Below are 24632 nucleotides of genomic sequence, written 5' to 3' on the forward strand. Positions count from 1 at the left end.
GCTCAGAGCAACACCCGGGCCAGCTACCGTGTTGCACACCTTGTGGCCACCAACCTCAAACCGTTTACCGAAGGTGAATTCCTCAAGGAGTGCATGATGGCCGTGGTTGAGGACGTGTGTCCTGACAAGTCGAGAGAGTTTGCGGCCATCGGCCTGCCTGCCAGGAGCTTGACCCGCCGCATAGAGGAGATGGCCACCGATGTCCCGGGCACCCTGAACGACATGTGTCAGTCCGCTCGCTTCTTCTCCATTGCCTTGGACGAGTCGACTGACATCAAGGACACGGCTCAGCTTGCCATCTTCTTCCGCGGCGGCAGGGACGACTTCATCACCTTTGAGGAGTTCAACCAACTCATCCCACTCAGCGGTACCACCACTGGTGCCGACGTGTGCAAGGCAGTCACAGACTGGCTGAAGGAGGCTGACCTCGACCTCTCTCGCATGTGCGGCATCATGACCGATGGAGCGCCCGCCATGGTCGGCAACAAGAAAGGCTTTGCAGCGCTTCTTGTGAAGTACCTGCGCAGCCTTGGACACCAGCAGGATGTGAAGCGCTTTCCCTGTCTGGTGCACCCAGGAGGCTCTGTGCGCCAAGTCTGTAACCATTACGGAGGTCATGACGGTGAACTTTGTTTGCGCCCGAGCTCTCAACCAGACAGTTCCGCGATCTCCTGGCTGATGCTGAGGCAGAGTTCGGCGACGTGATGTACTTCTGCGAGGTCCGTTGGCTCAGCCGAGGAAAGATGTTGGAGAGAGTCTTCAGCCTGAGGGATGAGCTGGCGTCTTCCCTGCGGGAGAAGGGCAATCCTGTCCTTCAGTTCGAGGATCCCGCATGGGTGTGTGACCTCAGGTTCCTGGTGGACATTACTAGACATCTAAACGAGCTGAACATCCATCTGCAGGGTAAAGATGTCTTGGTACCTGACCTTCCCGCCTTCGTGAAGGCATTCGAATGCAAACTTCGCCTGTGGGAGCATCAGCTCAACCAGAACAAATTCACTCACTTCGCCCGATTGGCTGAGCTGCGCCCGACCCCCGCTGCCTGCCATCGCTACGCCACTGCCCTGTCTGAGCTGCGAGGCGAGTTCGAGAGATGCTTCAAAGATGTGCGCGCCTGTGAGAAAGAGTTCAAGCTATTCTCTGCTCCGTTTGATGTGGATTCTGTGGATGTAGCTGACGACCTTCAGCTGGAGCTCATTGAGCTCCAGTGCTCAGAGAGCCACCGCGCAAAGTTTGCCCTTTTGTCGCCAATGAAGTTCTGGCACTCGCTCTGTCTCCCGTGCTTTCCCGGATCTTGTTAGGGAGGCCCTGCGCTTAGCTTCATTGTTCGGGTCCACATACTCTTGCGAGCAGCAGTTCAGCCGCATGAAGCTGACGAAGAACAAGACGAGAGCACAGCTTACAAACGCTCATCTTCAAGACGTCGTCCTCCTCCTGGCCTCCTCCTCCATCAAGCCGGACATTGACTCTGTCTGCATCAAAGAATCACGAGCCTTCACATTAATTGTTTCACATTGTGATTACTGCAAGTCTTAAGGTTCAATTTACAATTACATTTATTTTAGGTGTGTTTGTTATTTTTTTGGGTTGGGAGGGGGGTGCAGCCCGCGAGGTGGCCCGAACGTGGCCTGGTTTAGGTTGACGACGCCTGTTCGAGCTGGTACGTCCTTGGTAGTGCCGCTCGACTGCATCCAATCTGGAAAGGTAGTCAGTAGTTGGTAGAGTGATCCGGTTCGGGCAAAGCGCACCGAGGGCGTGGTTCCCCGGTAGTCGAAACAGCGTGGTTAATTAGGTAACTTCATTCTCGACAGGAGGACCCTACGCCACGCAGTTTGGTATTGGCGTCCACGGTTGGTTAAGCGACCCGCCACGTCACGGAATTATCTGCGAGCGATGGCCTACAATTCCGGGGAGTCTGGTAGGAATCGACGTAGTTTCCCCCACCTAGTGGTCTTCTCACCCGACCCCGCAACAATATCAAAAAATCATAATCAATCCTAATCATATTTATATTTAAACATAATCATAAACATCATAATTTAAGGGATGGAAGAAGTTTGAACACAAAGTGGTTGTTGATGGGCTTTTGCATTTTCAGATGCTTTCTAGTTTAACATATTAGGATGCACCTTTGAAGTTACTGATACTGTCCTTGATAACAAGAATAATATAAACGTGTCCTGACGTGAGCAACCTGCAATCACAAAAGCGAGCCATTCTAGCTGATTTGATTTGATTTTTAAGTTTAATTTGATAATTTTTTTCCAATGACGACCACAGCCCTAACTCCAATAAATAAATAAATAAATAAACAAAAGAGAATGATCAGTCAAATTGCAAGTCTCCAAAGATCAATCATTGTTAATGTATATCTACCCAGAAAATATTGCACAGTGTGTACCAGTGCAGCGTACCTTTTTCTTTGGAACGGGGTTCTCACGAGGTTTCTCAGTCACTGGTCGTGGAACGAACGTTCCCTTCATCTTGGTCACTGCGTCTGCATCAGTCTTGGCATACTGAATACACTGATGGATGTCAAGAAATTGCAGGTTCGATAAGTTGTATTAAAAAATAAAAATTATCATTATAAAAAAATATATATACAACACCACAAAGGATAGCATAATCATTTTAACCAAAATAACACCGATCCTCAATGGTTAGATTCTAAAAATTGCACAAATCGATTAAACTTTACACAATGAGAAAAAGGTGTAAATTAAATGTACCTTCTACAGTTTTCTATCAAGTTTTAATTCTCATCGAAATATTGGAATAAAAACATCTCGTATATCATGAAGCATTAACTGGAAAATTAATAATGTTGCAGACATAATATCAAAATGAATATTTTTCTGTACATTTAGAGAAGGAAGTTCTGAAAGTTCCTAAATGAAGGGGTCTTCCTTTTTACAGACAACTCCACACAATGCCATACAGTAACCCCATCCGACAAATCAGCAGACAGCAGCTGTGTCCCTTTCTGCTAATCTGGAAACGAGGAGAGGCTGGTCTGATAAAATCTCAGTCTCACCCTGTCACTCCAGAAGGCTCAAACTAACCCACCTGTAACTTCTTCTTCTTATGTATGGCAGCTTGGTTGCCGAATACCTATCATTTTGTTGGGGCGTGACGATGCCGCTGATGCTGTGCCCCTATACCAGTACACTGGTGCTCATTTCGCAGACCTCGGAAGGATGATAGGCTGAGGAAACCCCACCTGGTGTTAATTCAGTGGCAAACAGGGCTCCAACTCAGGACCCGAAGATCCCAAGCCCGCCACCCTAACCATTAAGCCAACACTAGGCTTCACCTGTGACTGAGGTTCAGTCTCTTCAACTTCTCAACTTCAGAATCAGCCATAACCTCTTATGAGGAAAAAAAAAAAAACATAACAAAGCTGGCTTCAAAATCAGCTCTGGAATATATCTTATCAAGTTTTTCCTTGAAAATCAAAACTACTCAGTCTCCAAGGCCCTGGTCTGCAGCTCAATGGAGTACTGCTCTCCCCTTTGGACTGGTGCTCCAGCTTCACATGTCTCTCCTTAATTTGATAGAGCCCAAAGCTCAACATTATTGGAATATCCTGGAATGAGGCTGAAGTACAAAGGTCTGCTATTCTTGTATGTCAGACACGTCTGTGACTACCTCCGTCTGGTTTAGCTCCCTCTGCGGTCTCAGATTATTGCAGAGAGGAAAAAAAAAACAAATCAGCAAGTATTGTGCAACAACAAAGCCTGCTTCTACGTCATCTATCTTGCACTCATCCAAGTGCACCCCACTCCGGCTTCACTGCATCGTGCCAAACTGCTTCTCTCCCCCATGTCTCATGACTGAACCGATTTGACGCAAGGAGAGAGAACATTTTGATGAGTCGAGTGTGATGAGAAAAGGGAAGCAAAGATGTATTTTTTTTGGGGGGGGGGGGGACGACAAAATGAGCTGAGTTCGGGAAGTGAAGGAGCATGTATCGAGTTGGAGCTTTTGAGATTGGTGGGGTGGTCAAAAGTTTTGCACGTAATAGACGGATGACTCCGTTGGTAAACATAAACCTTTCCCAAAATTTGGAGACTTGTTTTTCTTCTTATAAATGACAACCACACTCAAGTACACACCACTTAAAATTGTCACCAGTATATCAATCTGAAAGAGGGAATGCTGCAGGGATGGCTAAAATTATGAAGGACCAAACAAACAGTCATGTATTGGATGTTCCCTACTAATATAGCAGTGTGTACATGCATCACACACCAACGCACCATACGCATGCCGAAGAGTGGAAATCCATACATGGTGCGTAAGGAATTGGTTGCGCTCTCCTGGTGACGGAATGCGATGAATGCCTGTCCGCGAAGTTTTAAGCGCTTCCGCATCACCACATCCAAAATCTCACCAAACTGAGAGAACACTGCAAACAGTGCTTTCCGCATCTCTGCCCAACACAAATTGGAACAAGGGGCAGAGAAGAACCAGAATTAGTCATTGGGAGCTGGGAGCAAGGAGGGAAGAGTATCTTGCATAAATAAAGAGGAAGGTTCATATAAAGGGAGAGTAAGTGGTCCAACATAAAGGAAATGTGAGAGATGGAGTGGGGGGGGTGGGGAGGGGAAGGAGGGAGGTAGGTCACAATATTGTATGAGAAATTTTTATTGAGGGATGGGAGAAAGATTTCATGGAGGTATAGGTAACCCATCTAACGAAGGGCGGGGGTGTCACCGTTTGTGGGAAGTGGTTTCGTCGCATTAGCATGACCGGCAATGGGCTAACATGACAACGGTTGACCCGGGCTCCTTTGCAGAATTTTTCAAACGTTTTGGTGATTAAAATTTTACAAATAATCGTTTTTCAACCTTGTATTCCATCCCTTTGATGGGAATGTTTGCACCATCACTGAAATCACTTCACAGATCCACTCTCTCTGGAGCCTTACGCTGTCTCTCGAGATACCACCTCATCCCCAGAGTAGCCTCCGTTGGTCGAGATGCAGCACCAGTCGATGCCAACGTAGAATCGGTCTCAGTAGGCAATGTTCTTGCCGGTGCAGGAATCATTTCTTTCGACTCCGACACCTCCGTCTCCAATCTTACAGGAGGGTCGACCGATTGGAAGGTTTAACTCCACAGCTAAACCCAGTATCTTGCATTTAATCTGCGTGACGGTTCCAAATGCAACATCATAATTTAAGGGATACGATCTGGACCTGACTGCCCCAGTTACTCACTTCTGATCGTGAATGTAGTGGTGAACAAGTGCAGGCTGTTCCAGCAGAAATTCACACAAGTTACCTTCCTTTACCTTCACCAAGGGCCCAATGAAAAAGTCAATCATTCTCCCTCAGCCTGATGTCAGGCTTCACAGCATCCAACCTTGTATAAAGTCGTCTGCCAAGAAACATTTTTTGCAGGACTCTCTCCCTTTGTTGCCCAAGGAGCATTCCAGATGTTGCACTGTTGCTACATAACATAGCATCAAGAAACGGCCAAGATTAGCACGTGCAAACTCTCCCATGACCCAGGTGACACCTTTTCACTCCCATGGAAGCAAAGGTGTCACCTGTGGCATGTTTTGAGCACTTAGCCATCTGTTCAACATCTGTCAATAGAGGGCCACCACACGTAGCTACCTGACAATGCCTTCATCATTATAATCTTCACTACCCCAATGTGTCTTTTGTGTAGCTGTCCCAGGACCAAAGTGTGTAATGATTGGGGTACAATTACACATGTTCCCCACAACAAACAGCCACTGAAGACTGACGGTTCATCCTTTCGGTGGTAGTAAGGTCGAATCTGTTTCACTTCCGGAGATCAACCCCGAGTGACGCACTCAAATGGCCGAGACAACTCCATTTCATGTAAAAGTTTCCCGTCTGGTACTGGGTTCATGACCAATTTACTTTACCATTCCCCAAGGTCACCCAAATTAATGGCAAACGCACACGGAAAGCAAATGGCTGAAACACTCTTACCTTTTAACAGATATATTTTTATATCGAAAAGCAAAGGGACGAGGGTCAACAAGATAAACGGAACAAACCAAGCGAGTCAGAAGACACAAAAAGGGAGAATGGGGGTACGCAAGCTTGCGCTGAGGTAAGTGACCGTTTCACCTGACAACGTCCGCAGGACTTCTTCATTCATGGGCAGACAGCTGTCGTTAGTCAGGATGAAATGGGTCCATCTGTCCTCACTGGTTGTGTTGTTGCAGGCCGGGTATCGGTTGCGAACACGACCGTTAGGTGGAGCAGTAGGGTCGACTCTACCGAAGACCCGGAATCGAAATCGTACCGTTCGGAAAACTCCGAAAGGTACGGGTCCCTTACAGGACCATGAATAGTCAATAATTCCACCACGTAGGACAGGGTTATTTGTCAAACTTCAAAATACCTAGAGACCCACGTGGCGAGCTACCGAGTATCCACACCCTCGACGGACATCGAATGGGACGAGTCGTTTCCATGCTCCACCCGTGCGTGACCTGAGCGAATGGTCACCGAGGTCCCGTCGGTCCCAAGTGCACACCACTATGGCAACAACGGCCTTCTTTAATTCCCCAACACGCACCTTGCTAAACCAATGAAGGAAAGGACAGAAACGAGCTGAAACATTCAACAAAAGGGGTATTTATTAACAGTAGGTGGGGAAGGAGGGAAGCACATAAAGACAGAGTTATCACGACTAATCGAGATGCAAGTATGTACAGCAAAGAGCACTTAAACAATTCCTACTTACAGACAGGGCCCACAGACAGACACAAACCCAAAATAAATGAAAGGGACCTTCCTACCTCGTGCGGTCTTCGATGAAACGAGCGAACCAGGACGAGACCAGCCGCGTCGAGATGCGACCAGGCCAGCACCAGCGACGACACGAGACCAGAAGCGTCGAGCGATGAGTTCTGCGCTCAAGCAGACCACGCGCTCGAGCTGAAGAAGAACCAGACTCCAGTGACAGGACGAGATGAGAGCAGGCACCGGCGACGACGAGATTAATCTCCCCTTCATCCAAAATCACCCACCTTTCTCTCGAGGAGGGAGGGGCCTCCTCTTCTGACCACTCGCCTCCTGATTGGACGAGGGGTCACACGGCACGTGGCCGCCTCCCCATTGGCTGAGGCGCGCGTGTAGTGCTCGCCCTCTGATCATTGGCTGGAGCTTCGAGCCGAAGCGACGGAGGCTCCGCCCACCTCCTCGCCTTCGGCCGCGTGCCTAATTACGTTGGTGCAGTCGGAAACGGGGCGGGTGAAACGCCCGCTCCTTGCCGATTGGCAAAAGGGACGCCATGCCTACGGTAAGCTCCACCCACGCTTGCTGGCGAGCACGCGAAGAATGCCGCGAGCATTATGGCGTCAGGATGGAAGTGAAGATGTCGTTGTTATCATTGTTAGAAGTGTAAAAATCCTATCTATAAAAATAACTCACAGCGCATGTACCTTTAATTACCCATTAAACAAGGGACGGGACCCGAACGAGAAACACATACTTACCGATATAACTGTTCTATAGGACCTGTATGTTGAGTGCTCATGGCTTCCAGATTCGTAACAGTATTTGGGAAAACACCCTCAATCAAGCATGGGTACCGATGGGTAGGGGACACTTTTTTGCAAGAATCTTAATATAATGGGCGTAAGCCTGTAACTTCCAAAACACTTTTCTCTGAACATATTCTGTTCATACTTCTGAAATCTTCACATTATGTGTTCCATGTATTTACGCAGGTGATAGCAGATTCAAAATATACCATCAGAGATGGGGAATCCCCCACCATTGAATGAAAAAGGTCATACATATTCCAGATAACGAGGGAGGTGAATTGGAAACAAGACACCATTTGGTCATAATCTCAAAAAAAGTTCCCCAGGGGTGAGGAACGTAGTAACCAAAAATAATTTAAATCAGATAAGCGGTTTTCCATTTATTCCAAAAACATTTTTTCAAGATGGCCGCCCCAGTCGGCCATCTTGGATCCGGCCACGCCCAAAATCAATAGGGTTCTTCCTTCTCAGGTGGTACATGTGTGACCCAGATTTCAAATCGATATGGTGAACAGTTTATGAGTTATCGCACTCACAGCTATAAATGTTTACGCCCGGACGGACAGCCGGACGACCTGGGTGACAAAAATATCCCCCCTTCCGCCACGCGGCGGGGGATAAAAACTCGAATATAGATAGACTTTTCAAAGAGGGAATCGATGACGTCACAATCAGCAGCCTTCCGCGGCAAACCGATGGCCGGGTCCCAGACGACGTGCTTTACTCAACCAAATCCATGAGTTCAGGACATTTGTTCAACTCAGCATTTACAACTTTTATCCTGCCATGTTATTAATCTGTTGATGGAGGTAATATAGAAATGATGAATATGTCAAATCGTTTGTGTCACTCATCCGGCACGATACGTCAAGGCCAACAATCTCAAACGCCCCTATGGGCACCCAGACACGCCACCAATATGAACTGAGCTGTTGAATGCGGCGCAAAACATCCAGAGAAACTACCGTAACCGAGTAGTACAATCCATCCTGTCCCCCACACCCATCATAGACGGGTATCTGCGAGTATAATACAAAATAGATTGCTTTGTACAATTCACACAGGGCCAGATGCAGGATGCTCAGGTCAGGTCAGGTATGGGAGCATGTGCCAGAACAGCGCGTCGCTGCGTCCACTTTCGGCCGGTACTCCAGGGGTCTCCGTCTGGCGATCCCCCAGGCAGATGCCAGGCCCATCCCCACCTCCTTGAGATGATGGTCAACCTGCTGCAACCACGAGGCACGTGGTCGGCCCACTGGCCTCCTCCACTCATGAGACTCCCTCGCTGAGAGAATCTCGTGAGCAGAATCAGCGTCAGGAAAACGAGCCACATGTCCATACAGCCGCATCTGACGCTCACGGACTATGCAGGGAACAAATCTCAGAGTCTCTCTCAGAAACCGCCCGTTGGACACAAAATCTGACAAGCGATAGCCAAGGATTCTCTGAAGAGACCTGGTACCAAAGGAATTAAGTTTCCATCTCAGATCCTTGGTCAGAGTCCAAGTCTGGCATCCATAGAGCAAGACTGGAAGTACCAAGGACCTGAAGACTCGGACTTTCGTCCTCCCGCACAGGTACCGGCAGCGCCACACCCCATGATCCAGTGAATCCATGACTCCCCAGGCCCGACCCAGAAATCTATTGACCTCCGACTCACAGCCAGCAGAGACATGAATACCACTGCCAAGGTAAGTGAATCTCTCCACGACCTCAACATCCTCACCACAAACAGACACAGACAGGACAGCAGCATCCAATACGTCACCGAAAGCCTGGATCTTAGTTTTGACCCAAGAAACCCGTAATCCCAGCAGCTCCGACTCCTCATTCAGCACCTCGAGGGCCCCCAAAAGGATATCTAAAGTCTCCGCAAAGATGACTGCATCATCTGCAAAATCAAGGTTGGAGATCTTGACATTCCCAAATGATGCACCGCAGCTTGATCTCTAACATCCTCCCTAAAATCCAGTCCATACAAGTGCTGAAAAGTGTGGGGGCCAGTACACATCCCTGACGAACTCCAGTAATAACTGGAAATAAGTCAGAGGTGGTACCACCACACTTCACAGCACTCGCAGTACCAGAGTAGAGTTCAGACATCAGATCGATCAGTTTTGGTGGCACCCCACGAAGACCAAGAATCCTCCAGAGGACATCCCGATTCACTGAATCGAACGCTTTACAGAGATCAACATAGGCTGCAAGCAGCCCCTGCCGAAACTCTCGTCTGCGTTCGGTGAGGACACGAAGTGCAAGGATACGGTCAATCGTTGACCTCTTTGGTGTAAAGCCTGACTGCTCTGGACGCTGGTGCTCAAGCAGATGGTGGCGAACCCTATCAAGAATTATCCGAGCAAAGACCTTGCCCGGCACTGAGAGCAGCGTCACCCCTCGGTAGTTGTTGCAGTCTTGGCGATCACCCTTCCCTTTCCAGAGAGGAACAACAAGGCCCCTCTTCCAATCAGTTGGGATGATGCCTGTGTTCCAGGCAGAGCACCAAACTGCATGCAACGACACGAGTGCAGCATTTCCACCAGCCTTGAGAAGTTCAGCATGGATGCCACAGATCCCTGGAGCTTTGCCCCGTTTCAACCGGTTCACCGCAGCCTGTGTTTCCACAAGCGAAGGTGGACCCCAGTTGATTGGAAGGTGAGCAACAGGGTTTGTAACACCCTTGATGTCCAACTCGACAGCTGGGGGATCAGCCTGGTACAACCGCACAAAGTAACCGGCCCAGCGGGCCTTCACTCCAGACTCCTCTGTCAAGAGCCTACCACTCTCTGCTCTAACTGCAGTGCTCCGAGGGATGGGCCTGGATGAACGCAATGCGTAAATTCCCCTGTAAGCGGGACGAGAATCACCTGTCCACAGGTGATGCTCTACCCCCTCACAGATTCCTCGCACATAGGCCTCCTTGTCCACCCTCAGTGCACGTACAGTTTTACGCCTCAGCTCCCTGAACAGCTCAGCTCTGCCATTCAGCCTGGCCCTGCGACTCTGGTCAATGGTATCCAGTGTCCCTTGAGAGACAAAATTCTTCTTTGCCCTGCGGTGAGTTCCAAGACATCCACTGGCAACATCAAGGACGGTGGTCTTGAAGGCGCTCCACAACTCTTCAGGACCCCCCCCCCCACCCCAAGTGTCCACTCAGCCTGTTCGCAAACTCCTCAGCTACTCTCTCATCCCTGAGCTTGCCAACATCCAGCCTAGGCTGGGATGGTACCATTCTCCAGGATTTAAGGTGCAGCTTTAGAGTTGCTACAACAAGCCTGTGGTCAGTATTGAGGAACTGAGCACTCCGGTCGACCCTGAAGTTCTGGATCATCCTCCAACGACCGTCAATGAGGACATGGTCAATCTCCTTTTCCGCACTGCCAGCGTTGGAATACCAAGTCCAGCGATGAGCTTGCGGGTGCTGAAACCATGAACCAGCCACCCTAAGTCCATGACTTCTTGCAAAGTCAAGGAACTTAGTGCTATTCTGGTTCATAGTTCCTGATCCATGGGGACCAACACACACCTCATAACCATCCCTATCAGTTCTAGTCGATGCATTGAAATCCCCCAAGACTAGAAGTGTATCTCGTCTGGGGCACTGATCAACCACAGACTCGAGCGAGGCGTAGAATGCATCCTTCACGGTGAGATCACTCGCCTCAGTCGGAGCATAAACAGAGACCAGGGAAATGACACCTAAGGAGTGACGAATCCTTAATCTCATAATACGCTCGTTGACCGGTGTTACCTCAATTATCATTGGGGTCAGCTTATTGGACACAGCTACAGCAACTCCTTGGGTATGGTAACCATCAGGGCGACCAGACCAATAGTAGGTGTAACCACCCACCATTATCTCACCGCAATCCGGTCTCCGAACCTCAGAGAGAGCTGCAATCCCGATGTCCAAACGCTTGAGCTCTCCCCATGCATCAAATAATTGTGTACAAATCAATACTAACTTTCCCCAAATAAGTTCTCTTTAATCATTACGAGGCTGGTGGGCAATATTTAATAACAGAGACCGGTATCGACTTGTGCACATCATGCTGGATTTCATTAGTCGGTGTAAAAGCAGGGAATGAAGCACGGTGTGCATGCGTTGAGAATGCATCACATGATCAGCGAAGGTGTCGGGTAAACATTCATGCTGCAGTGCTGTGTTCAAAGTTTCTTCTGAAGGAGAATCTTTGCTCTCCCACTGTAATACGAATACAATGCAGCTCCTGGTGTGTGTGTGTGTGTGTGTGTGTGTGTGTGTGTGTGTGTGTGTGTGTGTGTGTGTGTGTGTGTGTGTGTGTGTGTGTGTGTGTGGGTGTGTGGGTGTGTGTGTGTGTGTGTGGGTGTGTGTGTGTGTGTGTGTGTGTGTGTGTGTGTGTGTGTGTGTGTGTGTGTGTGTTGGTTCCTTGTTTTGTTAAATACTGTATGGCTTTACCACTTGAAAGGGATCTGCCGAGAGTATGCCAGACAGCATAGACAGCCCAGCAATGAAGCGGTTATCTTCCACCCGTCACCCAGACACCCACAGTGGAATTTTCAGGTAAGAAAAGTTTATTTTGTTATTGTTGCATTGGTGATGAATGTGTAATTGGAGTTCCAACTTTGGAATAAACTCCCTCACTCTATTCAATCCCATTCTTCCCTCCCAGCCTTCAAAACAGCTGTTCATCACAACCTCTCATCATCACCCATCCAAACCCTCGATCTTTTCTACCCCCGTTAATCCACCCCAAGCCCACCTCCTTCAAATTCCCTGCTTTCCTTCCTGAAAGTCCCTGTAATGTCAGTCTTGTTACCTTCGCATTCTGCGAAAGGTTATGTTTTGGTCGGCGTGTATTTATTTATTTGTAATCTTGTGATTCGTATAACTCAAAAAGTATTAAACCGAATTGCATGAAATTTGGTGGGATGATTGGTTATTAGCCAGGAAGCATTCGATTAGATTTTGGGATCGTTCGGGTCAAAGGTCAAGGTCAAGGTCAAGAAAAGGTCAAAATCGTCTTTTTACGATAACACGGTCAATTTTTATTCAATTTGCATGCAACTAATGCCAAAATGTTCAGAATTCAACGCCTCATCTTGTGATATGCAATATGACACAATGACGCCCATACTCTTGTTACCGGTTAGGGGTCAAAGGTCAGGGGGTCACGACCTTGAAAAATATGCGGTTTTTGTCATAACGCGGTCAATTCCTGTCCGCTTTACATGAACCCAGCACCAAAATGTTCAGAATTTAATGCCCAATCTTGTGACACAATGACGTCATAACACATGTCACCAGTTGGGGTAAAATGTCGGGGGGGGGGGTCACGCCCTTGAAAAGTATGCGGTTTTCGGCATAACTCAGTCAATTCTTATTCGATTTGCATGAAACCAGCATCAAACGAGATTACCTTCTCTTGTTGAAACGTTGTATTCACCGAGCTTGCGAGTGAAGACTCGCCAAAACGATGCGAGTTGATTGTTGTTTAGTCCGTAGCCCCCGAAAGTCGGGGGGGTCATGACATTATAGATATGTGGTTTGTGTCATAAGACCATTGATATGAAACCAGTTCCCCACACTCATACCAAGAACAAAAAAAGTAGTGGCGGCGAAGGTATGCGCTCTATGAGTGCCCGTTCTAGTATAACCCGTGTTTTCTGCCCCATCCCTCTCCCTTCCACAGATCTCCTAATGTCTCTGTTCCCCACTGTATTGTCCTTCCCACTTCCACCCCTCGTATCATACCCCCCTTGCTGTGCGTCCAATGGGGAGAACGAAATGCCCCACTCAGTGCACTCCATGGGGAGAACAATATAACTCGCTGAGTCGTCTTCTTCTTCTTTCGGCTGCTCCCTCCTTTCGGGGTCGCCACAGCGACTCATCCATATGATCCGCATAGTGATTTGGCACATGTTTTACACCGGATGCCCTTCCTGACGCAACCCTGGTCGCCTCTTACGACACAGGGATATGGTACACCTATTTTAACCGGGGTATACACCAGCCCAGTACACTGGTACTCATTTCGCCGACCGCGGAAGGATGACAGGCTGAGTCAACCCCCTGGTGTATTAATTCAGTGGTCCAACGGGGCTTGAACTCAGGACCTTTTGGATCCCAAGCCGCTGCCCTAACCACTGCGCCAACACCAGGCTGATATAACTCACCCAGATACAACTCACTGAGTGCGGTGTGAAAAAAGCCTCTCGTGTATATCCATTCAGACCAGCTTGATAAATGATAAATATCTGAAGGAATTAATGGAGGAGGTAATTAACATATATATTTTTATGTGTTCAACAAGGAAATCAGACATAGGAGGCGGCCATTTGGCCCGTAATGTCTGTGCTGCACTCTACCAACACTGTTCGACATAGCTCGGTCAAGCTCGGCAGGAATCATTCGCGTCATTCTTTGCTCAACCCTCTCTAATTTATGGCAGCTCTGACCTTCCTGAGTTGTGATGACCAAAAACTGCACACACTATGCTGCTCTCCATCACTCCATGGGTGCTCGAATACCCATCGAACAGTGTCCTCCACTTTCTTGGTCATACGATTCATCAACAAAACAACAAAATAAATATGTATACTGTACTAACAAAAGATTATGAAAGTTTTCCATGCAATTGATTTGATGCATTGGAGAAAAAAAAATTGAATTCTGAGCGATTGATTGTTTCGAAGACACAGCGAGTCGTTGGAATGTTGATCAATGAGGAGGTGACGTTCTGGGGAAATCCAGCGTCAGGTAAAATGTAATCATGTTAAGGCCCGGTCACACCTTGACGTTTTAGCCAGCGATGGCAACGTATTAAAATGTATGTAAAACGCTGGCTTACGTTGAACTTTTGATGTTTTTTATTAAAGATTCGGACGTATTCATAGCGACTTGGTCTTATGTATAACGCATTGGTAACGGACACAGAACGTTTCGTTGTGTTATAGATAACTTATACCAACGAATGCTGAACCTGTTGTTGGCCTACAATACCAATGCCCAACGATAGTCTAACTTAGGCATAGCGCGTTGCACGCATCGCCGACGATGTCGTGACGTAGCCTATTAAAAGGCTGACGCACAATGATTCGAATCATAACTGCCGTAGAAATGGAAGGGTCAAAATCGCGGTCACACCTTGGCGATCTTGCCAGCGTATGCCGACGTAACAAAAAGTGTGTCTAAAACGTTGGGGCACGTCAAATACGGTACGAGTAAGTTTGGTATACGTGAGTACAACACTAAATGCGCTATCATAAGTCGTAGTAAGTAGAGTACGTCGTAAAATTTTGAACATGTTCAAAATTTTACGACGTACTCGGCGTATGACACACGTTCCGCATGCGATGGGGATAAGTTTTACACACGATATGTGGACGCTTACACACATCCACAAAGGCTACTTATAAGCTACTCATAAGTCGAAACACGTCGCGGTAATGTCTTTTTTACGGGAAACTTATTTCTAACTTATGTTTGACGTGCTTTGAACCAATTCTTTACGTAGTCCCAACACACATCGACGTATGTAAACGTATTCCAATGACGTCTTCCGGTCGACAAAAAAATAAATGAACGTGTTTCTAGCTTACAACTGCCATATAAAGACGTGTTCCCAGCGGTTTTGGGAATTGGTATATAAAAATGCTGCTCATAAAAGGGGAACCCAACAGTGTTTTCGAGTCCTTTTTGAGTCGATGTCCATGTCAGCAGTAACAGTATCAGTATCAGTATCAGTATCAGTATTAGTAGTAGTTTGTTCATGTTGGCAGTAGTAGGTGAGTGTGAGGGGGAGGGTGTGGGTTATGATGGATCGTCCTTGCGTTTAACGATTTAAATGATAAACTCAACGATTTAAATGGCTGCATCTCCACTATTGAAAGTAGACGCTTGCGCTCAACAATTGGATTTTTTTACACTCAACGACTTTTAAACGGTACCACTCAGCTAGTTTCATTGTTTACAATGAACGATTTAAATTGCTGTCACTCGCCTTTGTTTTTTGATGCTGGGGTTTTGAAATTTGAAGTGTTTCTTCTGAACGTGTTAAAACGCTCAAACTCGACTATTTTAAATAGACGCTGCCGATGGACAATTAGAATCATAGCCAAGCTAGACATCGAAGTGTGAACATCCTCGTCATGCCGAAGAAAAGTTTGAAGAATGCTGCAAATAAGTGTCCTGGCCGTGGCCGTGGACGCTGACGCAAGGACGATCCATTATACCGACGTCTTTCAGCCTACGAGTAACTTAAAAGTAAAGTCTGTCGACGTGTGGCAACGATCGCGTAACGTGCCAACAACACGTTAATCATAGGTTGGAAATAAGTTTCGGGTACGCTAAACATTACCTCGGCGTGTCTCAACTTATGATTAACTTACAAGTAGCATGTGTTGATGTCTGTCAATGATCGCAGACCATGCATACAACTTGTGGCCAGCGTAGCAGAACGTGTGAGTCATACGCCGGCATACGTCGTGAAAAAATTTGAGGACAACCAAAAAGTACAACGTTTAAAGCCAACGTACAACGACGTATGGCAGTGTTTTTCAGCGTGCTCTCAATGTTATCAAAACTTACCCATAACGTATTCAACATGTGCCAGCGTTTTAGAAAAAAAATTCAAAAATCGGCATACGTTGGCTAAAACGTCAAGGTGTGACCGGGCCTTTATGAAACTTCAACAATATCGTGCAAAAAAACAGTCAAATCTTTCATCACTAATTTAATATTGATTGCATGATCCTGAAACATGTCACTTCACCAGCACCTGGATACAACGTAGAAAAAAAAAAAGAAAAAAAAAGAACAAGAACAAGAAATAACGACAAAAATTTTAATAGAAATATTTCCCAATCGTTCGAAATAAACCAAATAATACAAGTAATAAAAACATTTTTAAATATGCAAAAGGATGAAGGGATAGATATTACTCCAAAAAGTATGGTGACAAGGACGGCATGGTCACAAGTGAAATGATCATGTCAAACTTCCCCAACATCTTTCCTTCGTAATGGTTTGCCGAGGAAAAGACTGTGCGCGTTGCGCACAGACGAGACAAACTTACAGCAGAAACTGGGTTTGGGGGAAGTGCTCTTACTACCATCACTTCCTGGGATACTCTGGGTACCAACGGTGTCATAACAATGGTGCCACCTTTCACATCACACTCGGTGGGGCATTTCCTCCTCCCCATGGATGCCAACTATTGGGGATTTCCAAGCTCTATGCTTTTAAAAGCTGAACGTCAAGCAAGGAAGCAGCACGTATCATTTATTAAAGCTTTGGGACGAGTTTAACCGGTCCAATCCGGATTGGTGTTTTTTGTTTTGTTTTGTTGAGACACTATCTTGTTACTGGATGGCCGTTAGCTCTTCGGGAGCTCGTCCGCACTTTAATCAGGTATTGTTTTTAGTCTGAGCAGGGTTTCAGTCACCCTCCCCACAAGTAAAGCCATTGAGTGGTGTCGGTTTAGTCATTGACAACCCGACCATACGGCAGGCAACACTGGGTTATACGCTTCCAGTGGCAGTCCCAAAAGACCGACCCGACCAAAACATTTGTCCCGATTCACAAATAACATCTTACTTTTTTCTGTTTCTTGCAGGAAATTGATATCAGAAAGTTTTTCTCCACTGCAGGAGCTGCATCAACTCGTGCAAACCCGTCCTCATCCACAGCAACATCAAACTCCAGCGAAGTGACACGTTTCAGGGGAGACTGTACCTATAGAAAGGGCTGCCTGTAGCGGAGTAGCGTTGAGGGTACTCAGGATTTACCAGAAAAACCTTATCAAACTCAAGATGTTGGTTGCATCCCCAGCCCAAACACTTGCAAACCAAAAACTGAAATTCCAACATAGGTGGTTTACTGACACTCCCTGGTTGCATTTTGATCTGTGCCTTGGCGGGGTTCTCCGCTACACATGTGCGGATGCATCACAGCGAAAACTGACCCAGTTGGCCTGTTCAGATGTCACACTTGTCTCCAAATGATTTAAGAACTGGAAAAAAAAAAAAAGGCATCGAGAAATTCAAAAACCATGAAAAATCACCCACTCACACGCTTGCCTCAGAGAATGTAGCGTTTTCAAGAAACGAACCTGATATCAATGTGAAAGTGAACTACATAATTCTTGAAGAAAAATCCTCTTCCCAGATGGTACTCCAGAAAATTATCAGTTTGCTGCAGTATTTGGTGCAACAGGACCCCACGGTTAGAGGAAAGGAAGCCTCAGACGGTAACTTTCAGAAGCTGCTGCAGTTGCGGGCCGAAGATGATGAACATCTGAAAAGATGGCTGTCCAGGAAGACTGTGATTTATCCAAAATGAGATCATACAGTTGATGAGCCATGCCATTTTGAGGAATATCTGCAATGACATCAACAAAATGTCAACTCGGTTTGGAATCATTATTGATGGGACAGAAGAAATTAATGGAAGTGAGCAGGAGTCTGTCTGTCTGTGTGTGTTATACAAGTGATTCGTTTGTTGTTCAAGAGGATTTGTTGGGCCTTTACCAAGTCTGAACAACAAGAGAACCTCTCCAAGAAGCTGCAGGATGTTCTGAGATGACTAGAACTGCCTAGTGAACGCCTCAGAGCACAAACCTATGCCAGAGCAGGCAACATGTCTGGGAAATACAAAGGCTGTCAGGCCGAGGTGAAGGAGATCCAACCGCTGGACATGTATGTTCACTGCAGAGCTTGCATTACACACCTGATTACATCCAAAGCCATGCCAACTATTCCATTTATAAGAGATGCTTTAGATCATGTCCAAGAGCTCAGCAATCTCAACAGCAGCTGAGACGTTCAAGTAGCTGGATTTGAATTTCCATGCAGATCATACCGACAGCCTCTCCCCTCCATGCCTGAGGCCCATTTGCCCAACACGTTGGCTCACGCTGTAACGTCTGTCTTGCAGAATTACGAAGCTGTGCTAGAATCTCTGAAGGAAGCAACTGATTACTTTGGAACAAATACTGCGTGTTATGCCAACAGCATTCATAGATGCCTACTTTCAGGAAAATGTGTGCTTGGCTTGTTTGCTTCATTGCCCGTCATTCAATGCCTCGAGCATTTCAACAAGGCTCTTTAAGGATCGCACGTGACAGTCTATGGAATGCTTGCTGCGGCAGAAGTGGTCAGAAGTAATCTCCAAGTGCTTTGCTGTGACACCAGAAGTTGAGGGAAGTCTTTGAAGCAGCAGAAAGAAAAATCGTCCAGTGCCAGATGGAACCCCTGACTGCACCACACAGACACAAGCTCCAAAAGAGATATGAAGGAGGTGCACGACAATACACTGCCAAATATGGAGAAGAATTCTACAGGGTCGATTTCTTTTCTTTTTTTTCTCCAAGGTCATTGACAATGCATATGTGAACTTGAAGGAATACTTTAACTCCACCGACCTCTTGCGATACAAGGACTTGAGTGAAACCCTGCTGACTGGATCACTTCAGCCGGGAATCTTTCAGCAGTATCCAGAACTGACTGAATTCCTGGAACAGGAACTTGAGTTTTTCCATGATCAATTTACCGGGTCGACTGCACAAGACGATTGGCAGATTTTCAATGATTTCGTCCCAGATGTTCGCCGCATGGTTGTTCAAATGGAAAAGACTTCTTCTTGTCTCCCCAGCGAGTTCATGTGAGGCAGAGCGGTTATTTCGAGTGCCAAGATGTTTGAAGACATGGCTGTGCAGCACAAGGTCACGACGACGGCTAAACTACCTGGTGGTTTGCTATGTGCACCGAAACCGGCTGACAAATCAACCCGCAAACTATCGTGAGGGAATTCATCGATAGATCAGTAGATACTCGCCGTCGTGTCTTAGACTTATTCTTGGTCATTTAGTGATGAAAGAACAAGTGCACACATGTACACACACACACACACACACACACACACACACACACACACACACACACACACACACACACACACACACACACACACACACACACACACACACACACACACCTTGTGTTTGTGTTAATTGTGAACCCAACTCGAGATTTTATGTCCTTTGCAAGCACAGCCATTAGTCAATGAAATATGTTGGGATAATTTTGCATGGATAATGTTTTGTGACCATCCCTAACCTTGTTGACATACCTTTTGGTGCATATTGTTGAGGATTCAGCGGTGGTGGGATTCGGACGATGGCGTCAATCACTGTCCGTAACCAGTTTGGGTTTTCGCACCCTACTCTCAACAACCAAATGTTACAGATTCGGCGCCACCCTAACCACTGCCGTCTCCGGGGTTATAACGCCGGCTGGTTCGGCACAGGCCTCGGGTCACGATACCAACGTACCCCTGGACCTTACCAGTTGGGGAAATAGACCCCGGTTACAGACTGGTTTTGTCAGAGACCGAGCGAATTCTGCCAGTCTGTAACCATTTTGGTTTTTATATCCAAATCGAGCGGATCGTTCCTCGGCGCGGCATGAATTAATTCAAAGCGGCAACTTCATACGAATCAGCCAGATTTATCGGGGACACATTTATCGGGACAAGCAAAGCATTCTCAACAATGTCATAATCAATTTATAATCCGTTCTTAATGAGGGAGCTACGGATTACGGGTTTTGAAGGAGACCCGAACGAGATAAGCCTTAAACAACATGCAGATAAGACATGGACAGCATGCAGACAAGACACATAGTACTTGGTGATGTTTCATGGACGAGAAGAAAGTGTCAAAGCACGAATGTGGCTCGTGACAGGCTGATGTCCACGGATTCGAGCGCCCAAGCTCGAACACGCCACGTGTCAAAATGGCGCTCGTCCATGTGTCGCAGCCTTCACACACAGCCTCGGCGTGTTGAGACCCCGTGAGGTCGACTGCACCAGAGCGAAAGATCGATGGTGGGTTCCAGCTGGTTTCTCACAAGGTCCAGTATACAAGTCCAGACTTGGCCTGTTCACCAGACCAGGCCAAATCGAGGTGTTGGGCTCTGCAGGCTGGGTCCATGGGATTCCAAGACGTCGTCGAGCCGTGAGGTGAGTAGGGACAGTCAGAAGCTCCGTCACTGGAGTCCGGATTAACCTGTCGATCTCTCCTCACGAAAGCCAATCGCGCCCCACCTCGGCGCTCAGTTTCACCACTGCCGATCGCAGACTCGGCGCGCTCAGGTTCAGTTTTTCTCCTGGCAGATTCACCCTGCCTTTCCTTTGCTCGCTCGCCTCAAAGCCCAATTGCGCCCCACCTCAGCGCTCTCCCGGCACCTGCTCGCCTCCCAGCCGACTGCTCCTCACGAAAAACCCATCGCGCCACCTCGGCGCTCAATTTCACCACTGCCTTCCCCGGCGCTCCTGCAGCCTTTTCCTTCACTCACTCGCCTCAAACCCGACTGGCTCCTCCCTTCAGTTTCACTTCCTTCTCTAGGGCACTCCCCCTCTCAGCGCTGGGCAGGAACGATTGTCCAGAGAGAGGAAGGAAGAAGAAGAACCTCACGGTCCACCACCAATGTACCAACAATGAACAGCCTCTTACACCTCCCGACACGTGTAGCGTCCATTTACCGAACAACCTGGCTTAACATGCATTTAATGGGGGATCTGGGCTAATCTTATATTTAATAACACACTAAGGGCCATTTCCGCAACAATATCATCCCCACATAATTTAATTAAAAGAAATTTTAATTTCTTGTTTCTGTACTTTAAAAAAATGACTTTCCAAACTGGAGAATGTCGAAGATTTTTTTTTTTTTTTGAGGACTTGTGGTGCATTTTTGAAGCATACGGAATATCCACGTTATCCCGGCATAAAAAGTCTGACCGACTTTCTGCTGCACCCGAGGTTCCACCGCCACCATGCTGATTGACAGCCATTGTCCCGCACACCACTCTTGGCACTTCATTGCCCAATGCGTAAATATGCAGTTGTACTGACTTTTTGTGGAATCTTTTCAAGTTATGAAATATTTCATGCATCATGGACCTTCCCACTGTAAAATGCAGTGGATTCGCATTTGAACAAAGGACTGAGCTCAGCACAATTTAGAGTTACTGCCTGAAAAGAAGAATTACAAACGGGATATTTTCGTTATGTCAGTTTTGGAGTTCAGCGATGATGTCCAAATGTTTAACGCTTTGCGAGCTGCTGTCGCAGATTTGTCACAAGATGAAGATTTTCTTTTGAAAACGAGCGATTTTTTTTTTTTTGAAACTTTTGAAAAAAATAAAATAAAATAAAAGATGCAGCACACAAAGGGTTAACCAGTGTTATTTGATCTGAAATCCTCCACAGACTAACTTGTCGGTACCTTATTTGGTTTACAAGTTTGTATCTCAGCAGATTTTTTTTTGAGAAATTGTCTTTTTCTTTTGAGAAATTTTTGAGCAGAAATTTTTTTTGAGAAATCCACTCGACCAGAACCCATTATATAATGTTTTCAGACTTCTTGATGTATTGTCAACTAAATTTGAAGTTTAATATCAGATTTCAAATCGGTCACTATTCATACGGTTATATCGAATTGACAAAAATGACCAAAAAAAATCACCACTTCAAAATAAAACGTCACACGCACACGGTGATCAGCACCCCTGTACTGCAATCAGGAACCTCTTTGAAAAGGTGAGAAAAGGCATGCAGCAGGTACTTCTACGACATCTCTTACAGGTGGCTGGAGATCAGCCACAAGGATTCCATTGCCAAGACAAAGCAGCCATCTTGAGAAGTTTTCCTGGTCTGGGTGAGTGTGCATGTTTTGAGTGAGCACCAATTGATGAAAACGAACGTTTGAGGCATGTCTTGGTGATGACGGTACAAATGGGAGGATTTGTCTGAAATCCCCACCAAACAGAATGGCTTTGCCTCCAAAAGGCTGTCCGATTGCAGTGACGTCTTACAAGCATCTGTCGATGGCACGAAGTGCATGGGTGGGTATCATGGACGCTTCATCAATGAGAAACAGCATCTGGTTACGCAGGATGTCAGCCCGATGTGAAGTGGGAGAAACGTTGCAGGAACTGGGTTCCACACGACCAGAACTGGAAGCTTGAACAAACTGTGTAGTTTTCCCCACAGTCAAGAGTGAAGCTGCATTTCTAGTCCAGACTGCACATGCAACCTGATGGTCATTATGATGGAGATGTCATCAGCATGTTGAAAAGGAATGTCTTCTCTGCACCTCCTGGGGCAATGACATAAAAGCAGAGCTTGTGGTGGGTTTTCTCTGACAATACTGTGTATGACCTCAAATACGGAATCTACCGGAATTCACCCACCATTGTCCGTTATTCAGTTGATTAAAGTCAGCAGGCTCTTTTTGAGGTGCTTCTGCAGTAACCAAGTCTTGTTATTGGGGCTGTGGAAGACCAAGTGTTACACAGCTCATTTCATTTTCCACGTCTTGTAAAATAAGACTTCAAATCCTCATCTCTCCCCCATTCTCTCCCTCCCTGACAAATCTCCAAGTCCTCAAGCACCCCCTCCCAACCCCAAGGCATCAACCCTCTCCCCGCTCCAAGCCTTCAAACCCCTTCCCCATCCATCATGGTAAGCCGTCCAACTCACAATCCTGAGAGATATGTGGAAAACAAATGACAAAAAAAACAACAAAACAAAACTAAAAAACACCAGATACCAATTATCTTCTTCTTGATGAATGTCTGCGAGTCCACAATTGTCCGAAAGCCCGGGGGATACCACTAATCAAGTCCAATCCACAAAGAGTGCGACATCGTTGAGCAAGGACAGGATAGATGGGCCGGTTTCAATTAACATTAAAACAAAATCTCTCTTCCTCACTTATAATAACAAGGTGAATCTCATTCAATCCCGTTTCTCGTGTGGATTCGATTCATAAAAGGCTTTTGTGTCTTAATTATTCTTGTGTTCCTTTGGGCCTCAATTACTCAATACTTTGTTTTTCAAGATCTGTACATTATTTCTGTTAACGTATCTCCTCTAAAACTGCTTGACGCATTGTGGCCATTTTCGGCATGCGGGTGCTCTGTCGTCTAATGTACAGCATGGGCTATGTGAGATCACGCCAGACGGACACGTTTGGGAATTTTTGGCGATTTTCAAGTTTTTACATTCGTTTGCATGGCGACGTGTGACGTCACCGCTGAGAGGTGCAATTCCATCATGACATAAGAGGTCATTCGCTGACGTCATTACTGTGCTGTATCACGTGATTGGGTTTTCGTATATCATGACTTGCCCGCTAGGGGTGGCAGTGATGTACGAAAACCCAATCACGTGATACAGCACAATTACGTCTGTCATCGACAGACCATCACCGCCGAGAGGGGTAATATGCCACTCCTAGAAAACAGCATCTGCAATGTAAAACCCTCTTCTGCACATGAAGATGACCTCAGAAGGTGAATTTGACAAAAAAAATGTAAGAAACATTGTATTTAACGCAAAGATTTATTTTAAAAAATATATTATTTCTCTTCACGTCTGCGCGTAGCTTGACATTTCTCAACTGCCATCGTTACCTGTGATGTGTCTTGCGTGTGTGATCTTCAAATTAAAGCGTCCAGTGGCGTTCGATCGTCGGATGTGCGCCAAAAAGTGTCGTTCATCGAAATTTGCATTCTGATTCTCGGTCACCCTCCACTGCTCCTGTTCAGTCTAGGGCTCGGCCTATATCATGTTAAACTTGCCCCATCAGACGCCAACCTTCCAGTCACACTGCAGAGGATGCAATTTCCAGTCAGACTCGCATTACTCGATGACCATAAACAAATCCCAGGGCCAAACATTTGACAAACTCGGAATATACCTCCCAGCCCCTGTGTTCTCCCATGGCCAACTATATGTTGCATTTTCACGTGTAAGAGGTTACTCCTATATATCTATCAAAGTGGACAATAAATCCTCACAAGGACTATTCAGCAACAACACACTCACCCAAAATGTCATCTTCAGGGAGGTCCTTTAGAAAACCAAGGACAGGTAACCAGAGCACACCACATCCCTAATGACACCCTTCCCAGCTTCCCATAACAACTATTATGACTCATCCACCTTTTGCCACCCATTCAACTCCGTGCGGAGCACGGGTATATGTTCGTTTCCATTTTATTCATATGACAGTAATATATCACCCTATCCAACAGCATTTCTGTTTATACA

At 46.6% G+C, this 24632-nt stretch overlaps 1 protein-coding gene across 7 annotated transcripts in view; it reads right to left on the reverse strand.

Annotated features, from left to right (window-relative positions):
* Positions 1-24632, reverse strand: part of LOC147031473 (U2 small nuclear ribonucleoprotein B''-like) — a 121004-nt gene that overhangs the window by 51294 nt on the left and 45078 nt on the right. For 6 of the 7 annotated variants that reach the window (XM_085863757.1, XM_085863784.1, XM_085863791.1 and 3 more), the window contains exons 2-3: positions 4260-4432; positions 2415-2525 (exon numbers count right to left, since the gene is read on the reverse strand). In XM_085863757.1, coding sequence (XP_085719883.1) covers positions 2415-2525; positions 4260-4432 — 284 coding nt within the window. Of the gene's footprint in view, positions 1-2414; positions 2526-4259; positions 4433-23992; positions 24189-24632 lie in introns of all 7 variants that reach the window. The other variant, XM_085863760.1, reaches the window with a different exon arrangement.

The sequence above is a fragment of the Eptatretus burgeri genome, chromosome 2 (genome assembly GCF_056783735.1).
Source record: "Eptatretus burgeri isolate ZD-2024b chromosome 2, Ebu_testis_v1, whole genome shotgun sequence".
NCBI classification, from domain to species: Eukaryota; Metazoa; Chordata; class Myxini; order Myxiniformes; family Myxinidae; genus Eptatretus; species Eptatretus burgeri.